Source organism: Athene noctua, chromosome 24 (genome assembly GCF_965140245.1).
Source record: "Athene noctua chromosome 24, bAthNoc1.hap1.1, whole genome shotgun sequence".
NCBI classification, from domain to species: domain Eukaryota; kingdom Metazoa; phylum Chordata; class Aves; order Strigiformes; family Strigidae; genus Athene; species Athene noctua.
Genome location: NC_134060.1, coordinates 4,421,297 through 4,448,537, shown reverse-complemented (window position 1 = coordinate 4,448,537; position 27,241 = coordinate 4,421,297). Strand labels below are relative to the sequence as shown.

Sequence of the window (27,241 nt, the reverse complement as noted above, 5' to 3'; positions counted from 1 at the left end):
ATCATTTAAAAAGTCAGTCGCTCCTTTTGTAAGCGATCAGCTTCTTACCCCAGCACTTTACATGCACTTCTTGACAAAAGAGACCTTTTACATGTCAATTTATTTTCAGACAAGCATATCTGAAAGGGAGTTTCTCTCCAGAGTAGAATTAGTATTAATGGCAGGTGTTCCAGTGTAACACAAAAGGAGGAAGGCAGCAAGTTAGCTGAGCTTAAGTAGTAAGACAGCTTGATGTTTTAATAACCAGAGGCAAGAAAATGGAGTGGCAGCGGACCTCCAGCTTTCATAGCATGAATGAAGGTTTTATTCAGAGCCCCCTATGTATTTGCAAAAGAAGACCTTGAAATATTTTAAATGTTTTCTTTGCATTAAAAGAGGGATTAAATTGTTGAATATTACATGAAAGCACAGCGTCCGCCCCACATACTGTCGAACACACTTGTAGTCACTGAGTGTTTCCGAAGCTTCCCATGTTCTTGGGAAGGCAGCAGTGGCTGCCACGAGGGGGTGGTGGCACTCAGGAGGCCACCAGCTGCACAATTCACTGTCCACAAATGGCAAAAAATGCAGGAAAAAGAATGACGTGAACTAACTTGAAAGTGGGGACTTGAGGAGCGTATTTGCATTTGCTGGATGGAAAGTTAGAAAGCAGATTGGTTGCTCGGCAAAGTTTCACCAAGAAAAAAAAAAAAAAAAATTGCGGAGAAAGTTACCAGCCTTCAGTTTTAAAGACAGCCTAAATAATCCCGATGGGAATATTTATCAGGTCAAAATACATTTATTTATGCTCCGGTTAATTTGACAGAGGTCAGTACCACATCATTAAGAGGAAGGCAAGGCTGCTTGACACAGTGGGAAGAAGGAAAACAGCCTCTCAGCTGGGTCAACCTCTTTACAACAGAAAAGCTGCTGATTTACACCCCAAAATAGGAAAGTTTAGCCTTTCTTATTCAGAAGCTGTATTATATAATTTTCAGGCTCCTTGTCTATGGATTAACACACTATTTCCACACAGGTTAATTCCAGGTAGACTCAGCTATTCAAGGCTGGATTCCGGGATTTCTACTCCCTTGAGGTTTTGTGTAGACATACAGGACAAAATCTCACAGGTCAAGTCGACCATTAAACACCTGAAATAACACAAGCAGTTCTTGTAAAGATTTCCTTATGTATGAAAGTTAAATAAGTTTTTGTCCCTTTTTCAAATCAAGACACAAGTAAGCTGTACATCCTAAGTTAAAGCTGAATGACCTCAAACTCTTGTGAGAGCAGATCATTTGGTCTTCTCTAAGACACAGAGTGGCTCCCCCCAACAGGCATTAGAGAACCAGCCTGCCACAGGCCCAACTTTCACCTGAAATAATGCAATTTCAGTTAAGAGGACAGCAGTTGGTCCCAAGTGGATTTTTGGCAAAGGTTTAACACTGTCAGGACAAAACCAGAAGGGGAACGAGGGGGCCCACCCAAACAAACACCTACAGTTCTCATACACAGAAAGATCGACAAGTCCATTTTTATTGAGCCCTAGAATTAAAAAAAGTAACAGCACTTGGTTGATTTGGAACTAAAAATTAATAATTATTTTTATTTATGGAAAGATCACTCAAAACAACTTGGTTAAAAGCACCCCAGAAAGCAAGGTGTAGCCCTTCTTGTTCACTCTGTTCTCCAAAGTGATGGAGGTCCCAGAAGCTACAGCTGCACCAAAGTTCTCTGACTGCAGACCCCAGTGAGGAGGAGGGGTTTGTCGCTCCGGGTGTCGGGGGTTGATGCTCTGGGGATGGTCTCACAGCCAGGCAGAGTCTGCAGCAGCTGTGGGCTGCTCTCCCGCTGCCCACAGAGCTCTGCACCAGCTTGTCCTACACATCTTCGAGTTGTCACCAGTTGGCCTCACACCAGCACCGTTACAGGGAGGATTAAGCACAGGTTGTAATGTTTTTCCTGACTTGAAAATATTTACAGTTTCATACAAACAAGCCAGCAACCATCCAAGCAGGGCGAATGTTTGGTCTAAGACCCATCCTGACGGTCCATACTGTTGAGAGGTTCACAGTGAGTGGTGACACCACCAACACATCCAACCCCGTCCACTGTTCCACACCCCACCCTTGAACCACAACATAGGAAACGTTCTGAGAAAGTGTCGAGGTGTCTGCTACAATCCCAACAGCACCCAGAGGGACCGACCCCAGCTCCAGAAAGAAGCTCTTTATCATTATTGGATTTGTTTCAGGTACTTTGCACGCTTTTTCACTGGCACGAGAGTTACTGCACAGTTGTAGGAAACATCAGGTAGGTTCACTGGCGCCAACGCAGACATTGTGCTGGAGGAGACAGCCAGTATTTTTAAGGAAGGCTCTTTTCGTGGTGGAGTGTCCCCCTTCCCAGCTATCAGCAAAACAGTCAATCCAGCTCTGCTGGGGGTCGGTGGGAAACCCAGTGAGAAGATCCAGTGTGTGCCAGCACTGGCCTCCTCCTCTCAGCAGCACTTGACACTAGGGTAGTACTTGGAATAAATATAGAAGAAAATCATGACTATTTCAGCTTCTCACTGGCTGCTCCAGGGATTAAAACAGGACCTGCCTGGATGAGGGTAGAGGAGGAGAGAGCTGTACATCTCAGAGAAATTTTTTTTTATGGAATTCTCCACTTTAGAGTCAACTGGGACTAAGCAAAAGGGAAAACTGAAAAAGAAAGTTTTCCCTCTCGTTATACGATCAGCCAAAAATAGCAGAAATTCACATGAGAACCTTTGGTGGCTTCAGTTGCATCCTTGAGCACATGAATGTTTCCAGTTCCCGTAGCTCTCCTGCTCCTCCCGAGAAACATCCACCACCAAACCAGGGAGCTTCAGCAATTCCCTGCAAGTCAGAATGGGTCGGGAATTTATTTCTAGCACAGTTTGCCTCCAAGTGTTGGTTTCTATTAGCACTAAAATGTCCTGAGAGTAAGACGTTCCCTTCCGCAGCCCGCATCCTGCCACCTTTCCTGATGATTACTGCCTTATTCCATAACTGCTTCTAATTACTGCCCACTGCAAAGTGAGGTATTGCACCCGAGAGAAGGTGGCATAATATGCAGCCCTATGACAGTACTGCTGGTTTTCCCATCAAAGGGCCAGATGAAAAAGCTCTGCAGATCTCCCAAAAGGCAGGCAAGAAACGTTATCCCCGTATGACATGGGGAAATAACCAGGGTTGCTTATTCTGCAGCTAAAAGTCAGTCAGTAAAATAACGTCAGCTGAATGACACGTTTATTGTACAATTCAGAAAGAAACCCTGAGTTACCAGCTGTAGAACAAAGTTAAATTAAAAAAAAAAAAAAAGAAAAAAAAAGGATTGTTTGTTTCTTAGATTCTTGCTGATGGAAAGGAAAACCAAAAGTGGTAAAAGCAGCAGCCGGAGCCAGCCCAAAGCCTCAGCTTTGCTGGGGAGAAGGTTCCTTTGTCATCCCACCAGCATGGGTGACAAACTCTCCAGGGAGCAATGGGGAGAAGATGAAGATAGGAGGGCAGAGGGAAGGAATGAGCCAAACCTAGCAGGTATTCTGGACAGCTGAGCATCTAAGGGAGCGTTTGGGAAACCCGTGGTTTATTCTGTTCAGAGAACTGCTGGTTGGGCTGGGGGAGAGCAGGAGAGAGGAAGAGAAGGAGTCTGAAAAAAACGACCTTACACTCTGAACACACACGCACAAGAAGTGAAGTGAAGTCCTCTACAAACACGAGTGCTGCTGGCTGGGAGTCTGCAGGGTTGGCTTTGGGAAGGGCATCCAAAGGTTCGAGGGAGGAAAAACCCCAAAGCCTAAACCCCAAAGGCTACGCAGTCTTCCAGCTGCAACGGCGTTGGAGAGGATCGGTTCCAGGAAATGATGTAGCTACAACAAATACCTGGCCCTACACAGGGAAGGGTGAATCAGAGCTGCTTTTTAGTGCCACTTGACATCAGTTATACATTCTAGTTCTCATATACACAGATGGATGTCTTTAAAAATTGACAATTTACACTTCAAAAAAAGTTTGACAAGTGAAGTTCTCTCGGCAAAGATCAGTCCACACAAGGAGGAGCCAGTCTTTCAGGAACAGGAGGGCACTTGGCCTTTTGAGAACAAATCCTCAAGGGAGCTCCTGTGCCGGCATCACCCTCCTGATCTCCTGTCCCCTGTCTTCAGTAGGTGTGCAGAGCCTGGTGTGCCCGCACCGCGCCGTGCGGGTGCAGACCACCCCAGCTTCACAGTGTGGTGGAAGGAAGTTTCTTCACCCGCCTCTGTGCCAGAATGGAGGATTCGATGGGCTTCAGCTGGGGGCTTGGCTTGGAGCTGTTCAGTGCAGAGTACGTGGCAGCCATCGCCCCCTTGGAGAGAAGGCACGACAAGGCGTTTAGATGTAGAAGTATTTCAGACTCATGGCTTTACAAGATGAGGGACCAGAGTAGCCAGACCCACACACAAAGCCGGGAGCATCTTTTTTCTTTAAATCTCCCTCCCGTACTGACGTGCTGTTAAAGAACCTCCTTAGGTTGTCTTGTATTGCCTCCCCTGGCCCACTCCTCTCCAACCTTCCCTCCTGCTTCGCCCACACCACCACCAAGCCTCCTGAACTAATGCTTTACAAGGAGCCTGAGGTACATGAGGAACCAGCTGAAGGCCCAGCCCAGACTTTGTACCTTTACAAGCTGAAGGTCCTGGTGATTCAGCTGGCTCTGGGGTAAGCTGTCCTTCTGGGTTATCCAGGGATGCTGCAGAACCTGCTTGGCTGTTAGGCGCTGGTGGGGATCTACATGAAGCATCTTTGATACCAGATCCTAAGGGCATTGTAAAGTTAGACTTTAGAAGGTTTCACACTTCAAATGCAAAAATACCATCTGTCCACCCCCAAATTAGGATTTAAATTTAGAGGCCAAGTTTAAAGTCCCCAGACATCAATCTCCTTTTGTATAAATGTGTTTCTGGTATGCCTGGGAGGTGGAACACAGCAGCAAACCCAGCATGGGTCGAGCATGAGGTTGGTGTTCCATGCAAATATTCACAGCCAGAGGTAAAACAAAGCGCAGAGAGACACACTGAGCTGCGACGGGGTGGATTTACATGGAGTGGAAGCTACACTGCTGGTTTTCTCCTCTCTCTTCTGTCCTCCCACCCCAACCTACTTTAAATTAGCCTCAACTGGCTGGGCTTGACCCCAACCCTTTAACGTAACTCAGACCAGTCTCAAACCATACCTTGGCCATGTCAGAAATAGTGTCCCAATTGCCTCCACTGACAGAGAACTTCCCCCTGCCTATCCGGGTCAGGATCTCTTCTGGAGTGTCACTGGGACCATTTGCAAATGGAGTGCAGCTGGGGAGAGAAGAGAGAGCGTTTGATTTACTGACCTGGAACCCAACCTGGAAGCGCCTCCAGGTAGCAGCGACCGATGAGGAGAAATCCAGCTGCCACCACGGAGCATGTCTGGTGGTCACAGCCCCAGCTCCTGCCTTCCAGTGAGACAGAGGCGCTTACCCTGCGAGCATCGTGTACAGGAGAACTCCCAGGCTCCAGATGTCGCAGCCCTCGTCGTAGCCTTGGCGTTTTAGTACCTGAGTGGAACAAGCAAAAGAAAAAAAAAATAGCGTGTTCCGTTCTTGTCGTTGAGCTCACTTCAGCTTGTGAAGAGCAGCTTGACCCCTGCGTGCAGTCTGTAAGCAAAGCTTCCAAGGCCCTACTGGATGAAAAAGTCTTGGTCTAAAGATCAGGATTTAAATCAGATTTTGGTGGCATGGAACAGAGGAACTCCTCAGGCACATCAAAACAACAGGTGAGAAGGAAGCCACGTCCCAGTGCGGTGACACTGCACACATGCTCCATGGCCTGCGGGCTCTTTTTCTTTCTTCTGCACCAATAGCTGAGTGGAAAATCATCCCACCTCTTCTACCAGTTAATCAGGAAGGGAAGCAGCCTAGAAAACCCCTGTGACTTTAAGGTCTCAATACCTTAAGCAGTCCCCCTCATAAGGGCAGTACAAGCTGGAGGCCTGCACTTGAGATCCCCTGTTTGTCCCTTACTACAAGTGGCATTTCTGTAATTACCTCTTCCAGGACAGAGTATGCCAGAGCAGGCTGGGGTTAGGAGCAGGGCAGAGCTACCTGTGCTGAGTGAGAGCACAGGGGAGGGACATGAGAGCTACCCAAGGGTCTCGGGTCAGTAAGGTGCTCACCTCGGGTGCCACGAAGTTTGCTGTATAACAAGGAGTCATGAGAAGGCCGTTCTCAGCCCTCAGCTGCTTGGCAAAGCCGAAGTCACAAATGCGAATGCTTTCAGGGTTTCCTGACTCATCCACGTAGAGAATATTGCTGGGTTTCAAGTCCCTGTGAACCACCTGTGGAGCAAAGAAAGTGCCATTCTCACACCCCTGGAAGACAAAGGTCTGCAGCCGCACCAGGACACTCAACCCCTGCTCTGGCCCCACGTCTGGCTGCGGGGCAACACGAGCAAGAAATAACAGTCCTGACAGGCAGAGTTACTCCCTGGAGGAGAGGGAGCATTGTGCAATGCCAGACAGCTTCCCAGGAAAAGAGATGCAACCACACTCACCCCTTGGGAATGCAGATACTCCACCGTTTTACAGATCGTGTGCAGGACTGAACTGGCTTCCCTCTCCGAGAAAAATTTCTGTCTGAGGATTTTATCCAGCAGCTCCCCTCCCCTCATCAGCTCAGTCACCAGATACACGTACTTCCCGTCGTCGTACACCTACCAAAGCAAATATGGAGGGGCGTTAACCAAAAGGTGCTTCCAGAGCTTCCCTTTTGTACCTGTACCACCAAGAAGCAGACAGAAATCAGCAATGCAGAGGAGGGTCTGGGGATGCTTCCCCACCCCAGAGCAATACACGGAGCAGGGCTGCTGGGCTGCCTGTGCCAGAGCTGTGTTCTGCCCCCCTAAACCAGCCCGCATTTCCTAAACCAAACTACAGGAGAAGTTGTTCAAGTCACACTCACATCTTTCAAGGTGATGATGTTTGGATGCTGCCCGTATCGCAGGAGGATTTCTATTTCCTCCGAAGGGTCTCGCTTGCTCTTGTCAATAACCTGCAGGAGTACAGATGAGGATGAACCACACGGGGTGGGAAAGGGGCCGGGACAAAGCAAACAGGCTGAGTGTCTGGAGCCCTGCAGAGACCCTGTACCACAGCCGCTCCCCGTCCCCTGCTCTCTTCAGCAATAAGCTCTAGAAATCCCCTACTTGCTTCCTCATTTCTGTGTCCCCAAACCCCACAGTTTCACATCTGGTTTATTTGTTAAGACCTGACACAGCCGCAGGAAGCTTTGGGAAGAAAGGTGAGATATTGTCCTCCCTCTGAGAGAGGAGAATGCTGCTTCCCTGCCATTCCTAGATAAGAAAGTCTGTGCAGTGACATGCACAGCGGAACAGAAATTGTCCATTTAGGCTCTACACAAGCAGCGAAAGCGATTTCATTCCTGGATGTGATTTTGGTCATCATGGGGATGAAGAGAAATCTAACAGGGGAGTTCAGTCCAGATGGTAAATCTCAGACCTTGACTGCGTATTCCATGTTGGTTGTTTTATGAATGCAGCGTTTACACACTGAGTAGGAGCCGACACCAATTGCCTCCTTCACCACGTAGCCGTCGCTGAACTGGACATTCTTGCCATGCAGCTGCTGCAAGAGGAGAGCGGAGAGTTCATGAGCTGGGAGAGTTCAGGAAAGGGTTTGTGCAACATGATGAGTTAACTGCAACACAGAGCGAGCTGACAGACTGCTGTCTGCTACATCCCACAGCTTCTCCTCCGGCTGGGGAGAGGGAGGAGAAGAGAACAAGGCAGATATAGGTCAGTGGGCTAAAACTCTGTATCGAGCATGGTGCATTTTGGTGGCACCTATCAACCCAGGGGCATTTACACAGACCTCCAGCTAGTGTGGGTCCACCTGGGGAGAGGAAAGCAAACAGACTTGCCTTGCCCTGACGACCTTTGCACATGACAGACAATGGAAATGAAAGAACAACAGGATGCAAGAATTCAAAACAGAACGTCGCTGCCTCAGGCTTCCCCTTAGCTCCGCTCCTGATGGAGCAGAGGTCCCGCAGACCCACTCTGGAGTGTTAGTGCAGTTTCAGAACAGTTGTTCCTCTGTCTCCCACTTTTTACCTGGACCACTGAGTGTAGAGGCGACTGGGCAGGTTTCACCTTGCCGTCCTCCATCAATCCGGTCGCCACGAAACTGAAGCCTCGAAAAAGCTGATGGGCCCCCGCACTCGGGGGGATGCCTGGGGAATCTGCAACAGGGGTTGAGAGACAACTTGAAGAGGTGTAGCCCTGCAGAAGCAGAAGCCTTACCCTTGCTCCCCAGAAGTCACAGCTCCTCTTCAGGTGATTTGAGACCAGAGGCACAGCACGAAGCTTACCCCTAACACCCCACGTACCTAGGGCTGGGCCACCTCCTCAGTGCTGCGACCACCTGGAGCTGGCAGCACTAGCAGGAGGCAAAACTTTGTCCTGCTGGCACTGGCAAACCAGTCTTAAATTGTACAGCATCGTTTTACACAGGAAACACTGGCTTTGCGTGAATTCGTACAAACCTTTTGGTGTACGTGATGTAAATTCCGTGTCAAAATAAAAGGTGTCATCTGGCTGGCCTACTGCAGGCTTGAAAGGTGGTTTGATTTCCCTTCGGTACAGCTTCTGCAAAACAAAGTACAACTCGAAAGGGCTCCGACAGGTCAACGCTCTCGCACGTGCTCGGAAGGGTGCAAAGGCTTGCCAGGAACGAGAGGCCAGGAAGAGATTTTGTGAAACTAGAAACAGCTCTGTGGCTTAGTACTTAACGACAGCTCAGCAGCCTGAGGGAGGACTTCTTGGCCAGTGGGGTGCTTTTGAGTCAGTTTGTGAAGAAATACTACAAGTTCTACCATATATTAAATTAAAAAAAAAAAAAGAAAGCTCTATATGCAACTTGGCCCCACTCCAAAAGCGTGGGGTATTGACCTCGCCAGGGTCTTCCACCTCCTCCTGTCTCCCACTTGCTGACACGCGTCTCCCCAGGGACAGCCAGAGGAGATGCCCTCAGAGGATATTTGTATCCAGCACTTGCACAAGTAGCCTTTTTTAATTGCTTCGTGAAGCAAAAAATTGAAATAAGCTTTACTAGCACTGCTGGAGGTTCAGTCTAGCAGCTTGCTGGGTGCCTCGAAAGTATTAGATGACTGGTCTTCAAAATCCCTTACCAAGTAAGGGAAAACAGGGAAGAAACAAAATTATGTGGTAAAGTAGGGAGTTGGCCAGAAAAAACTGGGAAATGCCAGTTGAGTTATCACGCTGCTTCTCTGTACAAAACAAAGTATTTCCTTCCCAGAAGTGTTTCCCTGATTCCTTCCCACTTTGTGCAAGACGATCTTTGTTGTGCCAAAGCCCAGTTAAAACCTGCACCTTACTGCTGAGAGATGAGTAAATTCAAATCGAGGTGAGATCACAGGCAACTCAGGTAGGAAACAGTTACTCACATGAACAAACAGAATTTTAGTTTCAGGAAGGATTATTGGAACAGATGGAAGCAGGGATTGGGATCTCGCCCAGAGCTGGTCGAGCATCACGACCGTGTTATTACTGCAGCCAGCAGAACTGTGCTGCTGGTGCTGAGGGGTGAAGAAGTTTGTTCTTGTGTTTCTGATACTCACATTCCAGTCAATGGTGGAGTAGAAAGGATGGCGCTTGATCTCTTCTGCCCCGTCCGGTCCAGAACCTGAAAGATGCAGCCGTGGAGGGTGTTGTGTTAAACCACCGACAAAGCGAAGGCTACTACCACGTACACAGCACAGCCTGGCTGTAATTAAACGAGCCCATTAACTGAGCGCAAGTGTGGACACGCTGCTGATCCACGAGGATGTGAGAGGCCCCGATACAGCATCAGGTGTACTCAGAAACGAAAAAAATGTCTTACCTAATCGGTTGGCTGGATTCCTTTTGAAAAGGGCTCGCAGGAGGCTCTGCGCCTCGGAGCTCAGGAACTGTGGCATGCCCAGCTTTGCTCTGCAGAGGAAGTTACGCCATCAGTTGCAGGTTTAAAGAAGCCAACTCACAAGCCAACTCCAGCACCTCCACCCCCGAAAGTACAATCATCTGTTTGGCATTTACACTGCACCCTTCAAACGAACTGTTGATACAAACCCGCTTGCCAAATAACGCCATTAAGTTGCGAGAACCCCCAAATTGCAACACGCTCAGAGAAAGAGCAGAAGCTGGCCTCCTGCACATATCTGAAAGACAAACTCCTCTTACTTGAGGATGAGGGTCATGGTCTCCTTACGATCCTTCCCCTGGAAGGGCAGCGAGCCGGTGAGCATTTCAAACTGGAAGGGAAAGAGAAGAAGAAGGGAAGGTCACGTCTCAGCAAGTCCTGAGGGCTGCGCCCAGCCCACTGCACCCTCGTCTGGGAGCTCGCCAAAGCTAGCGAAAAGCTTGCGAGCGATCAAAAGCCAAAAAAAGCTCTAAAAAAAGATCACGGGCATTGTATTTTCTCAGAAGAAGCTTGGCTCGCCAGGTTTGCAGCAAGAACGTGTTCAAGCCAGCGGGTTCAGCAGGAGCCCTCGAATTCAACAACCACCAGACGGTGGCACCAGATCTGCGCAGACACCGACATCCCAGCGCTGGGGCTGACACGGACACCCCCAGGCTGCGCCCCCCGGGCTGCACCCCCCAGCACTCCCCGGGACAAGAGCCTCGGGAGCTCTGCCTCCCCGGGAAACACGCGCTCCCGGCGGGATGCTGGACAGCCGGTGCAGGGCCCTTTGGGGGGGCACGGAGAACGTCCCCGGGTCAGCACATCTGCTCGACACACAGGATCGGGGAAGGGTGTTTCCTTAGACTAGATATTAGGAATAATTTCTTTCCAGAAGGGGCTGTTGGGCGTTGGAATGGGCTGCCCAGGGCAGGGGGGGAGTCCCCGGGATCCCTGGAGGGGTTGAAGAGTCGGGCTGAGCCAGCGCTGAGGGATCTGGGGGAGTTGGGAAATGTCAGTGTTAGGTCAATGGTTGGACTGGAGGAGCTGCAAGGTCTTTTCCAACCTAGACAGTTCTGTGATTCTGTTTCAGAGCTACTGCTGGGGCAGCTGCTGAGCCAGGTCCCCAGCCATGCTAACTGGGTACGTACCATTAACACCCCGTACGACCACCAGTCAGCACTGTGGGAGTGGCCCTGGCGATTCACAACTTCTGGTGCCATATATTCCACTGTCCCACAGAAGGAGTAGGCTTTCTTCTCGTGGTCTATAGCCTCCTTACTCAAGCCAAAATCTACATAAGAGAAAAACTGTCAGTGTGCACCCACGTGCTCTGAGCAATCACATGGAGCAGAGAGGCCTAAGAAAAGCTCTGTCTTTCCAGAACCAACCTTGCTGGAGCATAAGGCTCTTGTGCAGTCCCTTACCTGTGAGTTTGATGTGTCCTTCTTCATCCAAGAGGATGCTACAGCGTGAATAAAAAAAAGAAAAGTTGTTACTGTCTGCAGTAAGGGCTGGTGAGAACAAGCAGACTGGTCTGAGATGCTCCCACAGTCCAGCAGAGAAAGTCACCTGTCCCTTCCCCCAGTGTTTTAAGTTCCACCACCAAGAAGTGAGTGGGCTAAAGCACAGCTCCCTTCTCTCTACACCCTCAACTTCACACTGAAGGAATGACCCACAGAGGTTACACCACTTTGGATCCCCATATCCCCCAGGTAAGAATAACCAAGTCACGCAGCTGGTTTGTGTCTCTCTGCAGAGGCCCAGCCTGCTGCCTTTTCCCTCCGAAGGCTCTCAACGGCTTAAAGCTGGAGCCTGGAGCCTGCCCAGGATTACTGCTCAGACATGTGGTGCACACATGCTGCCTCCACAGCGCGCCTGGCCCTAAGTGCTCATCAGAGGAGCAGGAGCCTTGTCGACTGGCACTGCCACCTTCCATCTGGCTGGCCCGGGGGCACCGCTCAGCTCTGCCTTGGCAGGAGGCTGCCAGTGCAGGGCTCGGTTCCCTGCCCCAGCCCGTGCCACACGTACTTCTCTGGTTTGAGATCCCTGTATATGATTCCCAGGCTGTGCAAATGGTCGAGCCCCAGGGCCAGCTCTGCTAGGTAGAACTTCACGTCCTCCTCGGTGAACATGACCTGCAGGAAGGGAGAGGAAGCGGACGGGCGCTGGGGTTACAGCGCCGGCGGTGGGACCAGCGCCGCTGCACCCACACAAGACCTTTCACACCCGTGTGGCTCCCTCCTACCCTTCCATACCTGAGTTCCCCGGGCTTTGCCCGCCATCCTAATGTACCAGTTAAGCAGCAACACCAAAAAACCCAACCAGGTTGCTAAGCAGCAGACAGGTTTTTAAAAAACTCTTTGCTAACATTAACCAGGTTCTGTTCCCAGTTGTTTTCACCTGGCATAGCTTCTCCCATTCTCTGCCCTCGCCCTGTCCCAGTGAGGTGACACAACCAGCCAACCCTGCAGCAGAACACGGCTCTCGCCTGCTTTTGTTCTTAACGTGATGCTCAGCAGATGCTGCTGCAGAGGTGAGACCTGCCTCCTGTGCTGCTGCTTTTCTGCCAGAGGACAGGATTCCTGAGGCATCCTCTCCTGTTGCCAGCTCTGGGCTAGCAGCAGGTTGGAGGTTGTTTCCCTCTCAGAGACTTTGCAAAGGTCAGTCGCTTCTCCAGGCAATTAAGCACAGATGAACCGAGAGCCTCAGCAACCCACCAAGATGCCAGAGCATACCCACCTCTTTGGAAAGCCGAGTGAAAAGGTCACCTCCTCTGAGGAAATCCAAGATCAGATACAGCTTTCCCTCTGTCTGGAATGCTGAAACACAAGCCAGAGCAGGAATCAGACCCCTCCACTGAAGGAAGGCTCCATGGTGTTACATCAATCACTTAAATCCCAACAGCTTCAGTTGTGCAGAAGCCCCGCATGGTTACTAGGCTAAACACAGGTAGGGCTAATTATTTGGGGTAAATGAGCTAGTCTGTCCGTGATGTTGAAATGGGGGCTCACCAGCAGCACTCTGGCACTGCAGAAACCCCTCGTTTTAGGGGGGGTTGGTTCCCTTTCAGCCGGTGACGCCCAACTGTTTTCCTGAGAGGTGCTGGTCACTCACCTTCCTCAGAGTCAGAGCATTAATCCTGCCAAACTCAGCCCTGAGAACTGCTTTCTCAGTTTCTCCTGATTTAACATTTTAATCTCAAGGATTTGCTGTTTAAACCTCTTCTCCCTGTCTATGTTCTGCTCCCCATTCAATAGCTAGAGAGGGCATGGCACCAAAGACCTTCCAGGAGAGGAGCTGTATTAAGGGCTCCAGAGCAGCACACCCTGGCACACAGACTGATCCAGACCTTTTCTCCATTTCAGGTATCTCCAGAATCCTGTTAGGGACCATGAGGGTCTGTCAGCACCCTCCAAGCAGCCTCTTTCTGGATGCCCCGTGCTCATCCACGTGCCTGTAGTAGCCTCTTTATTGCACTTAAAAGCAGTCAGTGTCTGTTCAAGCCTGCACCCCGCTCCCAGTGTCCCAACTAGCTCCACACTCACCATAGTGGAGTTTCACCACAAAGGGATGGTTTACATCAGCCAGGATGTCCCTTTCTATCTTTGTCCTTACTCGATCACGCACTGTGGGAAGAGAGAGGAACAGCTCAGTCAGACAAAGAGCACACAGCACCCCGCGGTCAGCCTTGTCCCCAGCCTTAAGCCCTTTAAAACCAGGCAGCTTGAGGCAGATCTTTTCCCACCTCCATCACTGCAACAAGGGTCTTATAGAGATGGAGAGAAATGGAGGCCGTTGGGCTGAGATAAAGATTCTTCTCTTTCACCCTGGGGCCAGCAGTGGCTGCTGTGACATTTCCCCGGTGCTCTTTAAGACATGGAGGATAAAAGCATCGCAGTAAAAGCCTCCTACCTTTCAGTGTCGCCTTCTTGAGCACTTTCATGGCATAGAGGTGGTTGCTGTCTGGCGGTGTTATTTTCCTCACCAAGAAAACCTGTGGCAGAAGAACACCACATTTGCCAAGCGCTAGACATCAGCAGTAGGAGCTGAATGCCTCCCGGGGGGGGACAGACCTCACAGTAACCCTAAGAAGGAGCTGGCCACAGGACCGCTAAGATGTCCCTCAAACTCTCCACGTGAGGTTTTCAGGGAAGGGCTGTGTGTAGACCCCTCTCACCCCTGATCTCCAGCCATTACAGCACTTGTGCTTTTATACTGCACTTTCCCCCTCTCCAGTCTTCTACACCTCTTGCTCCTGCACTGATGCTTCAATGTACCATGAAGCCTCCTGGTGACTTGCTGGTTTGACAGCCAGATCAACTCCTCATTATTATTCAGGTTCTGCATCCTCTTTGGGTTTTTACCTCCTTCCCTTCCCTGATGTCCCACTTTACCTGGTTTTAGGCAGCTTCAAAAAGACACCACTTTTCTTTCGCATAAGCCACTGCTGCATTTGCCCAGGCAACAGCACACAGTCCTGTGCAAGCCCCCACTGTTAGTGCTGGTAACTGATTGACATGAAGTTGATTTAATGTGTGAGCAGATGGTCTGTAAGAGACCTGGATTATTTACACATTGAACTAGATAAGAGTTACAGGCTACTTCCTTCCCCCTTCACAGAAGGGAAACTGGACCGTAAACAGGGGCCAAACCAGTCCCTGGCACACAGCACCATTTCTAAGAAGAGAGGAACATGCCCGAGTCCTCCGAGAACTCAATTCAGCTGACAGCTTGGTAGCCAGCTAGACCTGCAGGAGGTCCTTCAGCCCTGTGTGACACCAGCACTCATGAGCAGGATACTACTCTTTTCCTCCTGATCATCTGAAAAATGATGGGGAGCTTTGGACATACAGGCTGGCCCCCATGGGAAGCCATCGCTACAGCTGCCTTCTGGGTGAGAAACAACCATTTGCTGAGTGGACTCATCAGATTCTCATGATGTGGTGGGAATCAGGAAAGTGGTTTTGTTGGGGACAGTGCCTTTTGTCATCAAAATCATTTATCTGGCACGACATGTAGGAAGAAGTGAACTCACCTTGCCAAAAGAGCCCTGTCCCAGCACCTTCAGGAGTTCAAACTGCGAAGGATCAGCCTTCTCCGAGCCTTCCTTCACATGGTGCGTGATGTTGATTTCCTTCACAACACCCTCGCCCTGAAAAAGAGGGGACACGGCTGACTGGGAGTATACTCCTGAGCAAGGGAACGCAAGCCTCATCGGATTAAGGAACAAGGGTTGCAGCTACAGACTCACAGGGACCACATCTAAGAGAACCATAAAAGTTGGTGCTTGTCACAGGTATCTCCTGCCTTCAACATCTGGAATAAATAAGCCATCGGTAGGCTCACACCAGGCAGCCTTGTTAAATAGCCTGGGCTCTCCCCAAGGGCTCCGCTCCTCACGCCGCAGGTGTTGCGTTTCTTTGAACTGCATTTCAGAAGAGTGCTTGAAAAGCACCTTCCTTTTTAAGGCACTGGTAGCAAAAACAGGAGTGTTTATGCCGCTAAAAATCCCACAACACAAAAATACGGCACTGTTGTCAAAACACGGCCAGGGCTGGCAAAAATCAGACATGTTGGAGCCCATCTGCTCGGCAATCTGAGCAACTCTGCAACATAAGTCTTAGTGCATCTTCAGCACATACAGATGATGCTTTAACAGACTCAAGCCTTCAAGAAGATTGAGGGGAAGCCAAGGTCTCTGGCACATGTTTTGTTTAAAACACATTCTTTTATTAAAAAAAAAAAAGACGAAAAAGAGATTTAATCAGCAGTATCTACAATAAACTCACCAATGAAGCCAGGCTAGCACACAAGAGCAGCCACAGACCCTGAGGTGATGCAGAAACACCTCCTTCCCCCAGCAAACCTTGTCCCTACCCCTGGTGCATAAAGCCCAGAGTTCAGCTCAACAGAAACACCTTGAGCTGCTTTCTGTTTGCATCCTAAATATAAAAAGGCTTTATACTACCAGTCACCCAGCTGTGCCTTTCCCTCTAGATCACACCTGACCAGTATATCTGGACTTAGGTTTCCTCTGGGCTTGCCCTGTTCCAGCCCCTCTCCCAGCTGACCACGGGCAGAGCCCACAGGGCAGGTTGGACTCAACTTCCCCCTTCTACAGACACAAATCTTACTCAGGCGAGAAATCCCTTGAAGCTGTACGTCCTCTAAGGGCAAGTCCAGGCTTCCTAGCACTGCAGAACCATGTCACCCAGTGTTAGACGTGGTCTGGTTGCTATTTGGGCCTGAAGGCCAGCAATTATGTTCCAAAGGGCATTAAACTCGGTTGCTCTCCGACCCTAGGGCAGATGTGGCCATCAGAGGCTGCCAGAAAGCTGGAACTACTATTCAGTTTTTCTCCTTGCAGAGTTGGGGGGGAAAAAAGTTACGCTTCGTTTTCTAAAACTATTCAGATACTCAGTATGGAACCCACTTAATCAAAGCAGGTTTTAAAAACAACAGGAACTAAGTTTCAGGCCCTGCCTCTCCTCTGCACCCCAGCCCACTCCCCACCCTCCCAGCACCTTCTCGGGGAGGGTGGCCCTGGCAAGCACCCGCGGATGTGGTTGCCTACCTGCACTGAGCACCCTTCCCCTTCCCGCTCTCACGCTTGGCTTTTCTCTAGATTAGGAAGTGGCTTTGTTTCCATGTTGGTAGCTTTGTTCTCTCAAGATCCTGCATTATTCAGACACTAAGACCTAGCAGAGAAGCCCATGATCTCAGCAGTGCACAGGGAGAGAGCAGGGGGACGGGAGCTCCCCCCATGTTATCCTGCCTCTCGCGGGTCTCGGTGATCACAGATAAGAAAGATCTTATAAGCCCAGTCACAAAAAGTTTTCATGTTCCATCTGATCTCCCAGCTTAACTCAGCCACCTTACACTTCTGGTTTCATCTGGAGGCTTAGCCCACAGCAGACAGCCGTTGGGTGGGAACAGCTTCCCACTTCTAGCCCAGAGCCTGAGCAGGGCTCAGCCAAGAGGTCTCCTCCTGCTCATCCTCCCACATTGCTCAACTCTCCAGTGACCCCACAGCAGGGAGGGACCTGGGGATGGGACCAGTGGAAGCTGCAGGCTCTTTCCCTTGCTCCCACTATCATGAAAACACGAGAGAGAAACCAAGTCTCCACAGCATCAGCACGGGTACAACCAGGCGCGTTTCACCCTGCGGCATCACACACGCATCTATGCAGAGAGGAACATTTAGAATAAACTCTTGGATCCACCTCCAAGGCATCTGGACCCGCCCTCCTGCCACAGCTCTTCGGGAGCTGCGGAGCGATGGATTTTCACAGCTGTGGGAATTCTCCCCCTCGGCCAATAGCAAGAGCCAGTGTGTTGAACTGCAGGTGGTTTTGGCAGCCCAGGCTGGATCTGGAGGCAGGCAAGGATTTGCATACGCAGCCCGCCAGCCCCACCGCAGCAGCAAACACACACACACACACCAACTAGACCAAAAGCGGCATCAGCGGAGACGCCGTCGATAGCTTTCTGAGGAGAGCTTTGAGATGCCACTTTGCCATCTTGCTGACACAAGGGCGTTTTCCTCCCGTGGACTCACCCAGTAATTTGAAACTCAACAGGTGGGACTCTGGGGACCAGCAACACACCCAAACAGGTCCCCAGCACAAAAGCACCCGCGTGCCGCCGAGCCGCAGCACGAACAGCCTTTGCTTGCACTGAGAGAAGCTTCTTCCAACGGCACCATTAAACAAACTACCCCAGAAACAGCAAATGAAAAGCAAACCAAACTGCTCCAAACATCCACGTGAAGCATCAGCCCACCTGGACAAGTAACCAGCAGCACCAAGCGAAGCAAAGCGAGGTAGCGGCGGTACTGACCGGGCTGGAGAGCTGGCTGGGGGCGGGCAGCTGCAGGCTGCAGGGCTTGGCTCGATGCTTCCTCTGCAGCCAGAGCGTCAGGAACGCGCAGATGCGAGGAAGTTTAGGGTCCCTCTCCATTCTCCCATCCCGATCAACGTGGCACAGCCCCAGTAAGCACCACGCCGGCGAGCTCCCCGGGAAGCATCGCGGGGCTCGGGGAGGCTCCCGCGGACGCCCCACGCTCGAGGGTGCCGGATGGAGGAGACACAGGTGGTTAAAGCCCAGCTGGCAGATGCGCAGTGCAGACAAGCCACTCGGTCGCACGGAGGCAGGTTCGTGCTCCCACTCCCCAGCAACAGTGTTTGTGGTTGGGGCTTTTTTTTTTTTTTTTTGGTTTTGCTTTTGAAAAAAACAAAAAAAGTCACACAGCTCCTTGTTCACATTTAGGTTCCCTGGTTCAGACAAGGCGCTGACAGAAAACATACATGGTCTAGCTAAAGTGACTTCCATCTAGTACTGCATGAAACCCACGTCAGGCTGTGAGATTTGGGGGTATTTCCACAAGGGGGGAATATTCTGAGAAACCGCTTACTCTTTGAAAAGGAAGACAAAAACTCAGGAAACCCCACACAGATGTCTGACACCACCTTGAACGGTTGCACATCTCTTTGCTCCCACACTGGCACAGGGATGGTGGGTCCCCAATGATGAGATTCCGGGTGCATCAATCCCATGGGCAGATCCTCTGGCATCACTAGGATTTGCATCTAGTTCTTTGTTTGACTTATGCTGCACAAGAGTCCTCCCCTTGGACGCTGGAATTATCTAAGAGCCACCCTGGGAAGTTCCACGTGAGGTGTTTTTAAGGGCATTTCTGATGCAGACAGCTTTTGCTGCTGGGATTTATTGGCAGGACAGAAGAGAGGTATTTACATCGCTTGTTTTGCCTCCTTCCCTCTCCAAGCCTGTCCCCCTTTGACCTTTCCATTGGGTCAGGACAGACAGGTGTTTTCTGCAGCAAGACCCCAGAGAGTGCAGGTAAGAAAGAAACTCCTTGAAATGAGTAAAAAAACACCCACGCACCTTTGCAATTAGAAATAACCCTGCGTCAGCGTTGATTTCTGAATTTCTCCAGAGTGCAAAGTATGAAAAGAAGATCTTGGTTTGGACCAAGAGAGACTACTTGTATGACTGTCTTGCCTCCTCCACCCCCATAATGTGCCCTCTGAGAACCAATAATGAAAGAAACAAATGACTTAATACCATAAAGACAGCTGATCCCAGCTCCACAGAGGGAGCTGATGAGATCCAAAGCACGGGAGCTGGGAGTAGGTGCCAGAGAGCAGCGTGGAACGGCACCAGGCAGCTGCTGAGCACGAGTCTGCAGGTGACTCGGACCATACTGACACCTCCTTCATTCTGCCACAGTCCCAGTGAAGCAGAAACTGTGTCCCCAGTGCGCTGTCCCAAGGTGAGCATCACCCCTTCCAGGGGTGAAGCTGTGCAGGAGGTGCTGCCAGCCAGCTCCCTGCGTGTGGGCCCAGCAGGACCTGATCAATCTTGCCCCGACCAAAACAATTTTGCATGTTGTGTCATCAGGCACTCGGTGCGGGGAGAGGAGCCTCAGAAAAGCAATGAAAAAAACCCCACTGGATGAGGTCCACGCAACCAAAACGCTGGAGCGGCTGCCCCAGCAGGCTGACACCATCAGAAAGCCACAGGAGACATAAATGACAGCACGGAAAGGAGTTTGGTGTGGGGAGGAAGGAGGAGGAGGATGAAGTCAAAGTCCAGGATGTCACGTGAGCAAGTGAGTAATAGCTGTTTTCTGTATTAGCAGTCCCACCTAGCTGAGCCGGGCTGGCAGGGGCGTGCTGCGAGAAAGGCTTTGGTTTTCAGAGAGGTTCCTGCGAGCTCCGCTTACGCCCTCGCGTCTGTGGGACGACCCGTCATGGGACAAAGTGCAAATGAAACGCGTGAGTCTGCACATCTTGCAGCAGGCTCTTACCTTGTCTGCTGAGTCCACAAGGTCTTTCTCTATCCAAGTGATCTCTGACTTTGCCTGCGGGACGATAAATGAGGGTCAGCACAGAGGGGCTGTGATACTCAAGTTTTCCCAATGAACTTGTTTAGCGAGGCTGGGTGAGCTGTTTACAGTCACTGGTGGTGTCCCACCAGACATCGCTCCTCGGGATGCGATTCTGAGCTCTGCTGGTGCCTCCCGGAGAGCAGTTGGAACCAGCTGCTGTTGAATAAAGGCTTTGATAAACTCGGATGGGTGGTGGAGAAGAACACAGTGCCGGCACTTGGTTACACACGTTCTCCAGGAATCAGAGTACCACCACCAAGGAGAGAGAATTAATTTCTGTCAGGTTGATTAATGTCTAAATCAGACAAACTCCAAAAGCATCTGTTCTGGTAGTGGTGCCCTGCATCTGCAGGGAAGTTTGGCACCCCCATGGCAAAGAGAGGGCTCCTCTCCAGGGACTGCTCAACATTTCTAAAGCAACCAGGAGGAACACAGACAAATACCAGAACTCACCACATCCCTCGAGGGCAGGGCAGGGCCAGCCCAGCTGCTCTGACAGGTCCCTGAGCAGCATTAGAAATGTCAGTTTATGCTGCCTCTGGGGCCAGATAGAATTCTGTGAACCCTTACAGGGAGAGGGGCAGAAGCATTTTAAAGCAGCTCGGGACAGAACTGCTTCTCAGCTAGGATACGGCTCCTTCTCCCCCAAAAACTCCCTTACCTAAGGGAAGAAGTAAGTTTTTGCAAGGTCAGTCCCCAAGCCTGCGGTATTTTAATGAACATAAATAGATTTGCTATTGCATCTAAGTACCCTTTCACCTGTTTTTTAGATAACGAGCTAAGTCTGAATAGAAAAATCCCCCCCCCTAAAAATCCAATCAGATTTGAAACATTTCCTCCGAGAGGTTCAAGTCTTTGGCTGCAGATGAGATAAAACTCATGTGACTGCAGACAGAAGGGATCTGAGAGAGACTCGAGCTGTGACTTCTCTTGTGTCTTTTCAAGCAGTTTGACGGCACGACGGAGCCCACGGTGCTGGCAGGGCTCTTCGGCGCCAGCAACGTCACCCGGGTGGGCGCAGCACAAGGCAGAGAGACCCGAAAGTAGGACAGGAGCTACGGAGAGGCCAGAGACGAAAAAAGTAATTCTGGAGGAAAGGGAGGAGCTGCATGAAAACAGTGAGATTAGAGTTACGAATTAACTGATTTTCAGCGCCGGAAGGACTGAATCAGATTGGAGGGGGGGCCCTTGCAGTCTCCTCTTCCCCTTCCTCCCCTCCATCGCTCTGCTCTCGCTGCAGGACCCGCCACGATCTCTTTGGGTCTGGGAGAAGGTGCCTGTCCCGCTGCTGCTGTGGGAAGTGGATGCTCAGGGCAGCCAGCTGACACATCTACCAAAGCCACAATTAAACCCCTTCCTGAGCACCCAAAAGCGATCAGAAAAACCTCAGCAGACGTACCCCCCCCCTCCCGGGGATCACACCCACCCACAGGGAAACCAGCTCCTTCACGGCTCCTTCACTGCCCCGACCAAGTGAGCAGGCACCAAATCCTGGATGGGGATGGATTGATTTCTCTCCCACGAGCACGGATCTCTCTGCAGGTCCACCCTATCAGCACAAGACACTGCTCCTGTGAGCTACCAGCCATCTTCTGACACCCACAACCTCGGGGAGGCCATTTTACACAGATTCCTGCATCACTGGGAAATTAGATTTGCTGCTCCTGGAAAATAAAAGGACACCCCCGGCCACCAGCCAGGTCTGAGCTCAGGAGGTTGCTCAAGTCAGAAGAGGAGACAACTTCTGAACTTCCCAATGCCGCCTTCAAACTGCACAGATGGCTCAGTCAGCCCAGATCAGGGACTGGGGACATACATACAGGGTTTTTTTTTTACAACACCAAGTTCAAAATACAAGTCCTCTTTCCTACTTTCCCCTTCTTTTGAGGAAGGATTTTACAAGCCAGAAGCCAAGAGACAGGTTTGTTTTTGCTCGCGTTTTGTCACTTTGCTGGTTGAGACAGTCACATCTAAATGCAAGAAAAAAAAAAAAAAACCTGCAAGAGCTAGAAACAGATTACGTTTTTGGCATTTCGCTTCCTATTCATCAACAACTAACCAGAAGCTGTTTTAATTTCTGTTGCTTCAACACATGCTCTGGTCCCAAAACACTCCCAAATTCTGGCAGCACCTAGGAAAGACACTTCTTAGAAAGCAGTTTTACCCTCAGAAATGCCTTTTCCAAAAAAGAAGTCGTTAATTAAAACTGGATGAGGTCTGGCTTTCTAAGGTCAGGCTGTTCACCAAACTTCTTGTGTCCTGCAGAAGAGACAGAGCACAGTACTGTATGCAGAGCAGATATTTTATCAGCTAGACACTTGCCTCCTGGATCCTTGGCTTGCTGCGAAAGAGGAGCCTCAGCATCTCCAAAGCTTTAGGCTGCTATTCTCCCATACTTTGCAAGCCGGCTTCTGAACTTAGAGCACTCTGCAGCACCCAGACCAGCACGAGAACCCCGAGTGTAGTAGTTACGTCACCGGGATGTATTTTGGGAGTTTTCGCTGAAAGGAAACTGTGGTTTCGTATGGGGAAATTGCATTGTGTGGCGATGGCTGCACAATACCAGCAGCCAAATGAAAACAGTGGATGGCTTTACGGGTGCTTAGGCCTGGCTCTTTCCATCAGCAAATCTCAGCAGGCTTTTCAAGAGGATCAGTGCAGTCCTCCATGTCACAGACAGGAAAACAGGCATAGGAAGAGCAATTTCAGTCCCTACACGAGGCAGCAACTGAGAGCCTGCGTAGCTTTCTTCCCCCAAAGTGATGCTGCCCCTGCTCTGAGCAGCACAAACGCTGAGTCCAGCACAAACGCTTGTCCCTGTAGGATCAGGTCTCCAGGGAAGGGGCCAGGGGGAGACAGCTCCTGCATCCTTCCCTGGTTTGTCCCTGCTCTGTGTCACTGGCTGTATCGGGATTTTGGGACGCTGCCGCGAGGCCCCACGCCAGGTTCGCACACCGACATCCTCCAGGAGATGCACAATCCTGCCCGCTTGCTCGGGGGCTCCTGCGCCGTGACGCTGCTCTGCACCCCCCTCGGACATCCAGGGATGCCCTAATAGGGCCGGAGAGGGAAGGAGATGGGCACTGGCCAAGTCAGGCAGTGCTGAGCCGGGGAGTGGAGCAGGGAGGGAAGAAGGGCTTCAGCCCTATGGCTCTGGATCAGTTCTCTCCCAAATTCTGTGTCTGAAAGGAAAAGACTGAGCCACGTGCCTGCATGCTCCCAGCTCCCGCAGGAGGCCATCTGCATTTCATCTATGCAAAACAAATGCCCTACATGGCTTCAAAAGTTACCCAGCTGTTTCACCAGTGTCACTGCAAGGTCCTTGGCTGTTTTACAGAATCCCTTTAGCTGTCCCCACTTTGTACCTTAAAAAAAGTCCCAGTCCCTGCCAAACTTCTTTCCAGATCCATGCAACTTTTGCAGCTGTTAAGCTGCTTCGTGCTGCCCTGAACCGCAGCATTCAGACTGTGTCTACATGGAGCGTCCGAGTAGCTCCTTCCCACTCCCATAGCCTGGCTCCCTGGGGGGATTGCTCCCTCCTCAGTGCCAGGAGGCACAAAGGATCGCAAAGCAATTCTGCAGCAGAGAAACACAGAAGCTGGAGCTTGTATGTGGGCAGCTACAGCTCATGCAAGGAATTAAAGCAGCTGCAGAAGGCAGGCATGCTTCAGTGCGAGACGGGATGAGCAGTACCCGGGTTTGTGGTCTGGCCTCTCTTCTGATCAGTTTTCTGACCGCTGTGTTAACACAAAGAATTGCATCCTCACCCCGTTCTGCTTTGCCACAGGCCTGGTTCAGCCTACTCGCCCCTTCTCTCCCCTAGAAACAGTGCTTTGAATTCCTGAGGCTCTTCACAAGGAATAAGCCCATCCGCTAAACTTAGAGACCATAAACCAGGCTTGGTCAGAAGCAGAAGCCATCAGCTCTTTGCTTCGGATGCAGTTAACAGTCACGGAGGGAAAGGCTGCTGCAAGAGGGCAAACCTGCACTGCTCCACTGCCTGTGCTCCCGAGAGAAGGGGGCAGAACCACACGAATAGGTGACAATCCCAATATACGGTGATAAATCTAAAGTAAGAAGCATAAACCAAAGGCAACTGTGGTGTGGGCAGCTGTACACCAATAGGCAGGTTGTGGGTCCAAGGGTAAGAGACACGTGGCTGAGCTGAGGCAAGAGCCTTCCTCCATCCCACTTCCAAATGACCTCACACATCCCCGGTGAGTTTGACACTCTTAGGGCAGAACGAAGCCACCTCTCTGCCTTATTCCATATTTTTGAAAAGCAAAAAGTTAGGGACAGAAGTGGGTTTGCCAGTTCCGTTCGTTCTGTTCCTATCCCCGTGGGTCCTGGGAGAAGTGAGATGCTGCTGTCTGAGCAGCAGTGGGTCAGATGCTGGCAGTGTAAACTCTGTGTGAACCTGCTGTCACTGGCACATCAGCCCTAGGAAAGACGATCCCCAAATTCAGTGTTGCCAGACAGAAATGGGTCCCAGTGCACGGTTTAAACCTGCTGGAATCCAATTCTGTATCAGCAGTCAGCTCCAGCAAGTCCCAACATCAGCTCCATAAAACAGGACACTTGCTAGCCCCATAGATTTAAATCAGAATAACCAGGGACTGCCTTTATCTCCTGCCAGGATCCAGTTACATCCCAGTGAGCACTGGGAACAGCATCGGGGCGGGAAGGACCAAGGTTTCATAAACAGGAAGGCGATGGTGTGAGGAACTGCTGCCCGAGGAGAGACAGCTGCTGTCACGCCAATACTCTTCAGAAGCGGGGCTGGTGCCGCCGTGCCAGAGCAAAGGGATGTCTCAGCAGAGATTTCAACTGCTGGCCAGGAAGCCCTGGATGAAGGAGCCCTCGGACCAGCTGCAGCCCCCCTGGGGCTCACGCAGGCCCCTCCAGCACAGGCGACTCCTGGGTGTCAACCTCAGGAGCCCGGGAGTGTCACGCTCCTGAACTTTTGCATGAAGTTGTTTTATGCAGCCTACTGCAGAGCGATAACCTCCCTGCAGGGCAGCAGCTCCTGCTCTGGAGGGAGCTTGAAAGAAATGGGAAGCAAAAGATGCTGCAGTTTTGCAGAGGAAGCGAGTCTGCTTTTTGCTGTTGAAAAGAGCAGAGAGGCGAAGGCTGCTCTGTCTGGAACTTTTTTTTAAAGTGGTGGTTCTCAAAAAGGGGAACAAACAAAGCAAAGAAACCTCCCCAGCCACCGCCTGCCCTCCTGCAAAGGCCTTATTTGGGCAAGGCTGACGGTTGGTCTCATTTGCAACCAAAGAATTGGCCAGAACCTCGTCCTTTTGTCTGCGCTTCGGTGGATCACCCCCACTGCTCCTGGGAGCCCCCAGACTTGGCTCCAGCCTTAGAAATCCTGTGGGACACTTGTCCCTGCACAGCACCGTTCTTCCCCGGGCAGAGACACGGCACAGCCTTGTGAAGGGCTTCAGCTCGTGGTACCCGCGTCTGAACGGACCCACCAGCCAGCGCCGAGGAGGGGCTGGACCTGCTTAGAGGTGGGATGGAGAGAAGGGAGCGGTACCTCGAGGCAGAACCGTTTTGACACCAGAGGAAGCGCTGCCCACAGCAACGACACGGTCGTATCAGCAGCTGCAGATTTTAACTCGCTTTGTTGCCATCCACCGACTTCCAGGAAAGCGAGGCAGGCGATGCTACCTACCCCCACAGGAAACCTGCCCTCCGGGCGACGCCTATCGAGAAGTCGGCAACTGCTCTGGGACCTCTCAGGAGCTGAGAAATGTCACCACGTACCTGTGCTCCGTGTACATCCTGCCCCTGTCACCCCCGGCCACTCCGGGGGGCTTTGCTGGGAGGGAAGAGCAAGAGCGTGGTCAGAGTGAGCAGGTGCTGCTACTCCCGTGTTTATTCAGGAAAGGAGTTGCCACAGCTTAGAAGAGAAGTTGAAAACAGAAGTCCATCCAAGCGGAACATTTTGTGAGGCCGTACGGATTTCATTCAATTGCTAAAGTTAAAAAAACCCCCAAACCCACCTAGGCGAATTCAAGACTTTCATTTTTATCTAATTCAGCAGGCATTGCAGTGTCAAGGTTGCATTCAAAGATTAAACACCAAAGCCATCTCTCTGGTGCTTACACATACCACACATGCAATTAAAGGAAAAAAATAATAATTTGAAACCTCAGGCACATTTAAAAACCTCTCTGACCAAGAGGAGACTCTGCCCTGCTCTTCCACACGTCTTCCAATAGGTTTAATCCCAGCCCACTCTCCCTGGGCCATACAGCTCCTGCAGCCCCACAGTTACTCTCCCTTCCAGGTATGAAACCTCGTGGGCTCGGGTTTTCCCACACCAGCATCATCCCAAACATCCCTGATCCAGCATCACTGCAGGGCTGCGGGCTCGAAGCGAAGGTCTGGCCACTGTTTTATTGCATTTTATAAGACAGGGTGACTTTTGCTGAGTGTGTGCGTGCCCGCATCTGCGAAAGGTCAGGGAGAAAAGACCTGAGACTTCTCACTTAAGCTCCTCAGCCACTTCCAACCGCACTTGGAGCGGGAAAACTGCAGAAAAACTCAGTCCTGGGGGTTTTAGAAAAGCAGGTGGCAGATGGAGGGAAAAGGTGTGCCCATGCCCCTCCTGAGACATCAGAGAATCAGCAACAGGAGGAAAGAGAAACAGGACAGTATAAATGCCTGGGGTCACAGACAAAGCTTAAAAGGAGAGGGAGATTCTTAGAGCAATCCAGGAGGATCTGCAGGGAAACAGTTGGCTTCATTAGTGCTTTAAACTAAACTCACGCTGAACAAGGGCATTTGCTGTTTCGACAGACAAAAGCCTCGGGAGGCAGCCAGGGCCCGGGGGAGGAAGGGCCCACCGCGGGGTGGCTTTGAAGATGGAAGCCTTGGACAAAGTCACTTCTACAAACACAGCTAAGGAGCAGCAGAGACTTCTGCAACTGGAACTTCCCGATAAGTGGATAAGGATGGGGGCGGGTTCCTGGCAGGAGCTTTGCTGCTGGGAGGTTTGCAGGGAGGGATTACTGAGAGGGAACAGTGCTGCGGGAGCAGAGAGGCACGTTTCACCCTACACCATCTCCAAGGACTGTTTTACTGGTCTCCTGAAAAACAAAACAAACCAAAAACGAGGGAAGGAGAAGAAACCCAGGTCACACAGTCAGACCTCTGCACAGTGAGGGTGTCAGTAATGCTGGTGTCTAGAAATTCTTCATGCACAACCTCTTACGGGGTCAAAGCAGCTGGGAGAAGTGAATGACCAACTCCATCGTGGCACAGAAAACGCCAGGAACCTCCCCCCATACGGCTTAAAACAAAAGCCTTGGGCTCCAAGCATCCTAGAAGC

At 51.0% G+C, this 27,241-nt stretch overlaps 1 protein-coding gene across 3 annotated transcripts in view; it reads right to left on the bottom strand.

Moving 5' to 3' along the window:
* Nucleotides 1–837: 837 nt before the first annotated feature.
* The window catches only part of RPS6KA1 (ribosomal protein S6 kinase A1), a 42,908-nt gene continuing 16,504 nt past the window's right edge, over nt 838–27,241 (bottom strand). Inside the window, exons 3-23 of one of the 3 annotated variants that reach the window (XM_074925926.1) lie at nt 19,825–19,878; nt 15,031–15,147; nt 13,908–13,989; nt 13,541–13,621; nt 12,735–12,814; nt 12,024–12,130; nt 11,420–11,457; nt 11,144–11,286; nt 10,274–10,344; nt 9,936–10,024; nt 9,673–9,737; nt 8,578–8,680; nt 8,147–8,274; nt 7,533–7,655; nt 6,976–7,065; nt 6,569–6,727; nt 6,192–6,353; nt 5,498–5,574; nt 5,218–5,335; nt 4,663–4,800; nt 838–4,350 (exon numbers count right to left, since the gene is read on the bottom strand). In XM_074925926.1, coding sequence (XP_074782027.1) covers nt 4,228–4,350; nt 4,663–4,800; nt 5,218–5,335; nt 5,498–5,574; nt 6,192–6,353; nt 6,569–6,727; nt 6,976–7,065; nt 7,533–7,655; nt 8,147–8,274; nt 8,578–8,680; nt 9,673–9,737; nt 9,936–10,024; nt 10,274–10,344; nt 11,144–11,286; nt 11,420–11,457; nt 12,024–12,130; nt 12,735–12,814; nt 13,541–13,621; nt 13,908–13,989; nt 15,031–15,147; nt 19,825–19,878 — 2,148 coding nt within the window. In that variant the 3' untranslated portion in view covers nt 838–4,227. Of the gene's footprint in view, nt 4,351–4,662; nt 4,801–5,217; nt 5,336–5,497; nt 5,575–6,191; nt 6,354–6,568; nt 6,728–6,975; nt 7,066–7,532; nt 7,659–8,146; nt 8,275–8,577; nt 8,681–9,672; nt 9,738–9,935; nt 10,025–10,273; nt 10,345–11,143; nt 11,287–11,419; nt 11,458–12,023; nt 12,131–12,734; nt 12,815–13,540; nt 13,622–13,907; nt 13,990–15,030; nt 15,148–19,824; nt 19,879–27,241 lie in introns of all 3 variants that reach the window. The other 2 variants (XM_074925925.1, XM_074925927.1) reach the window with 2 other exon arrangements.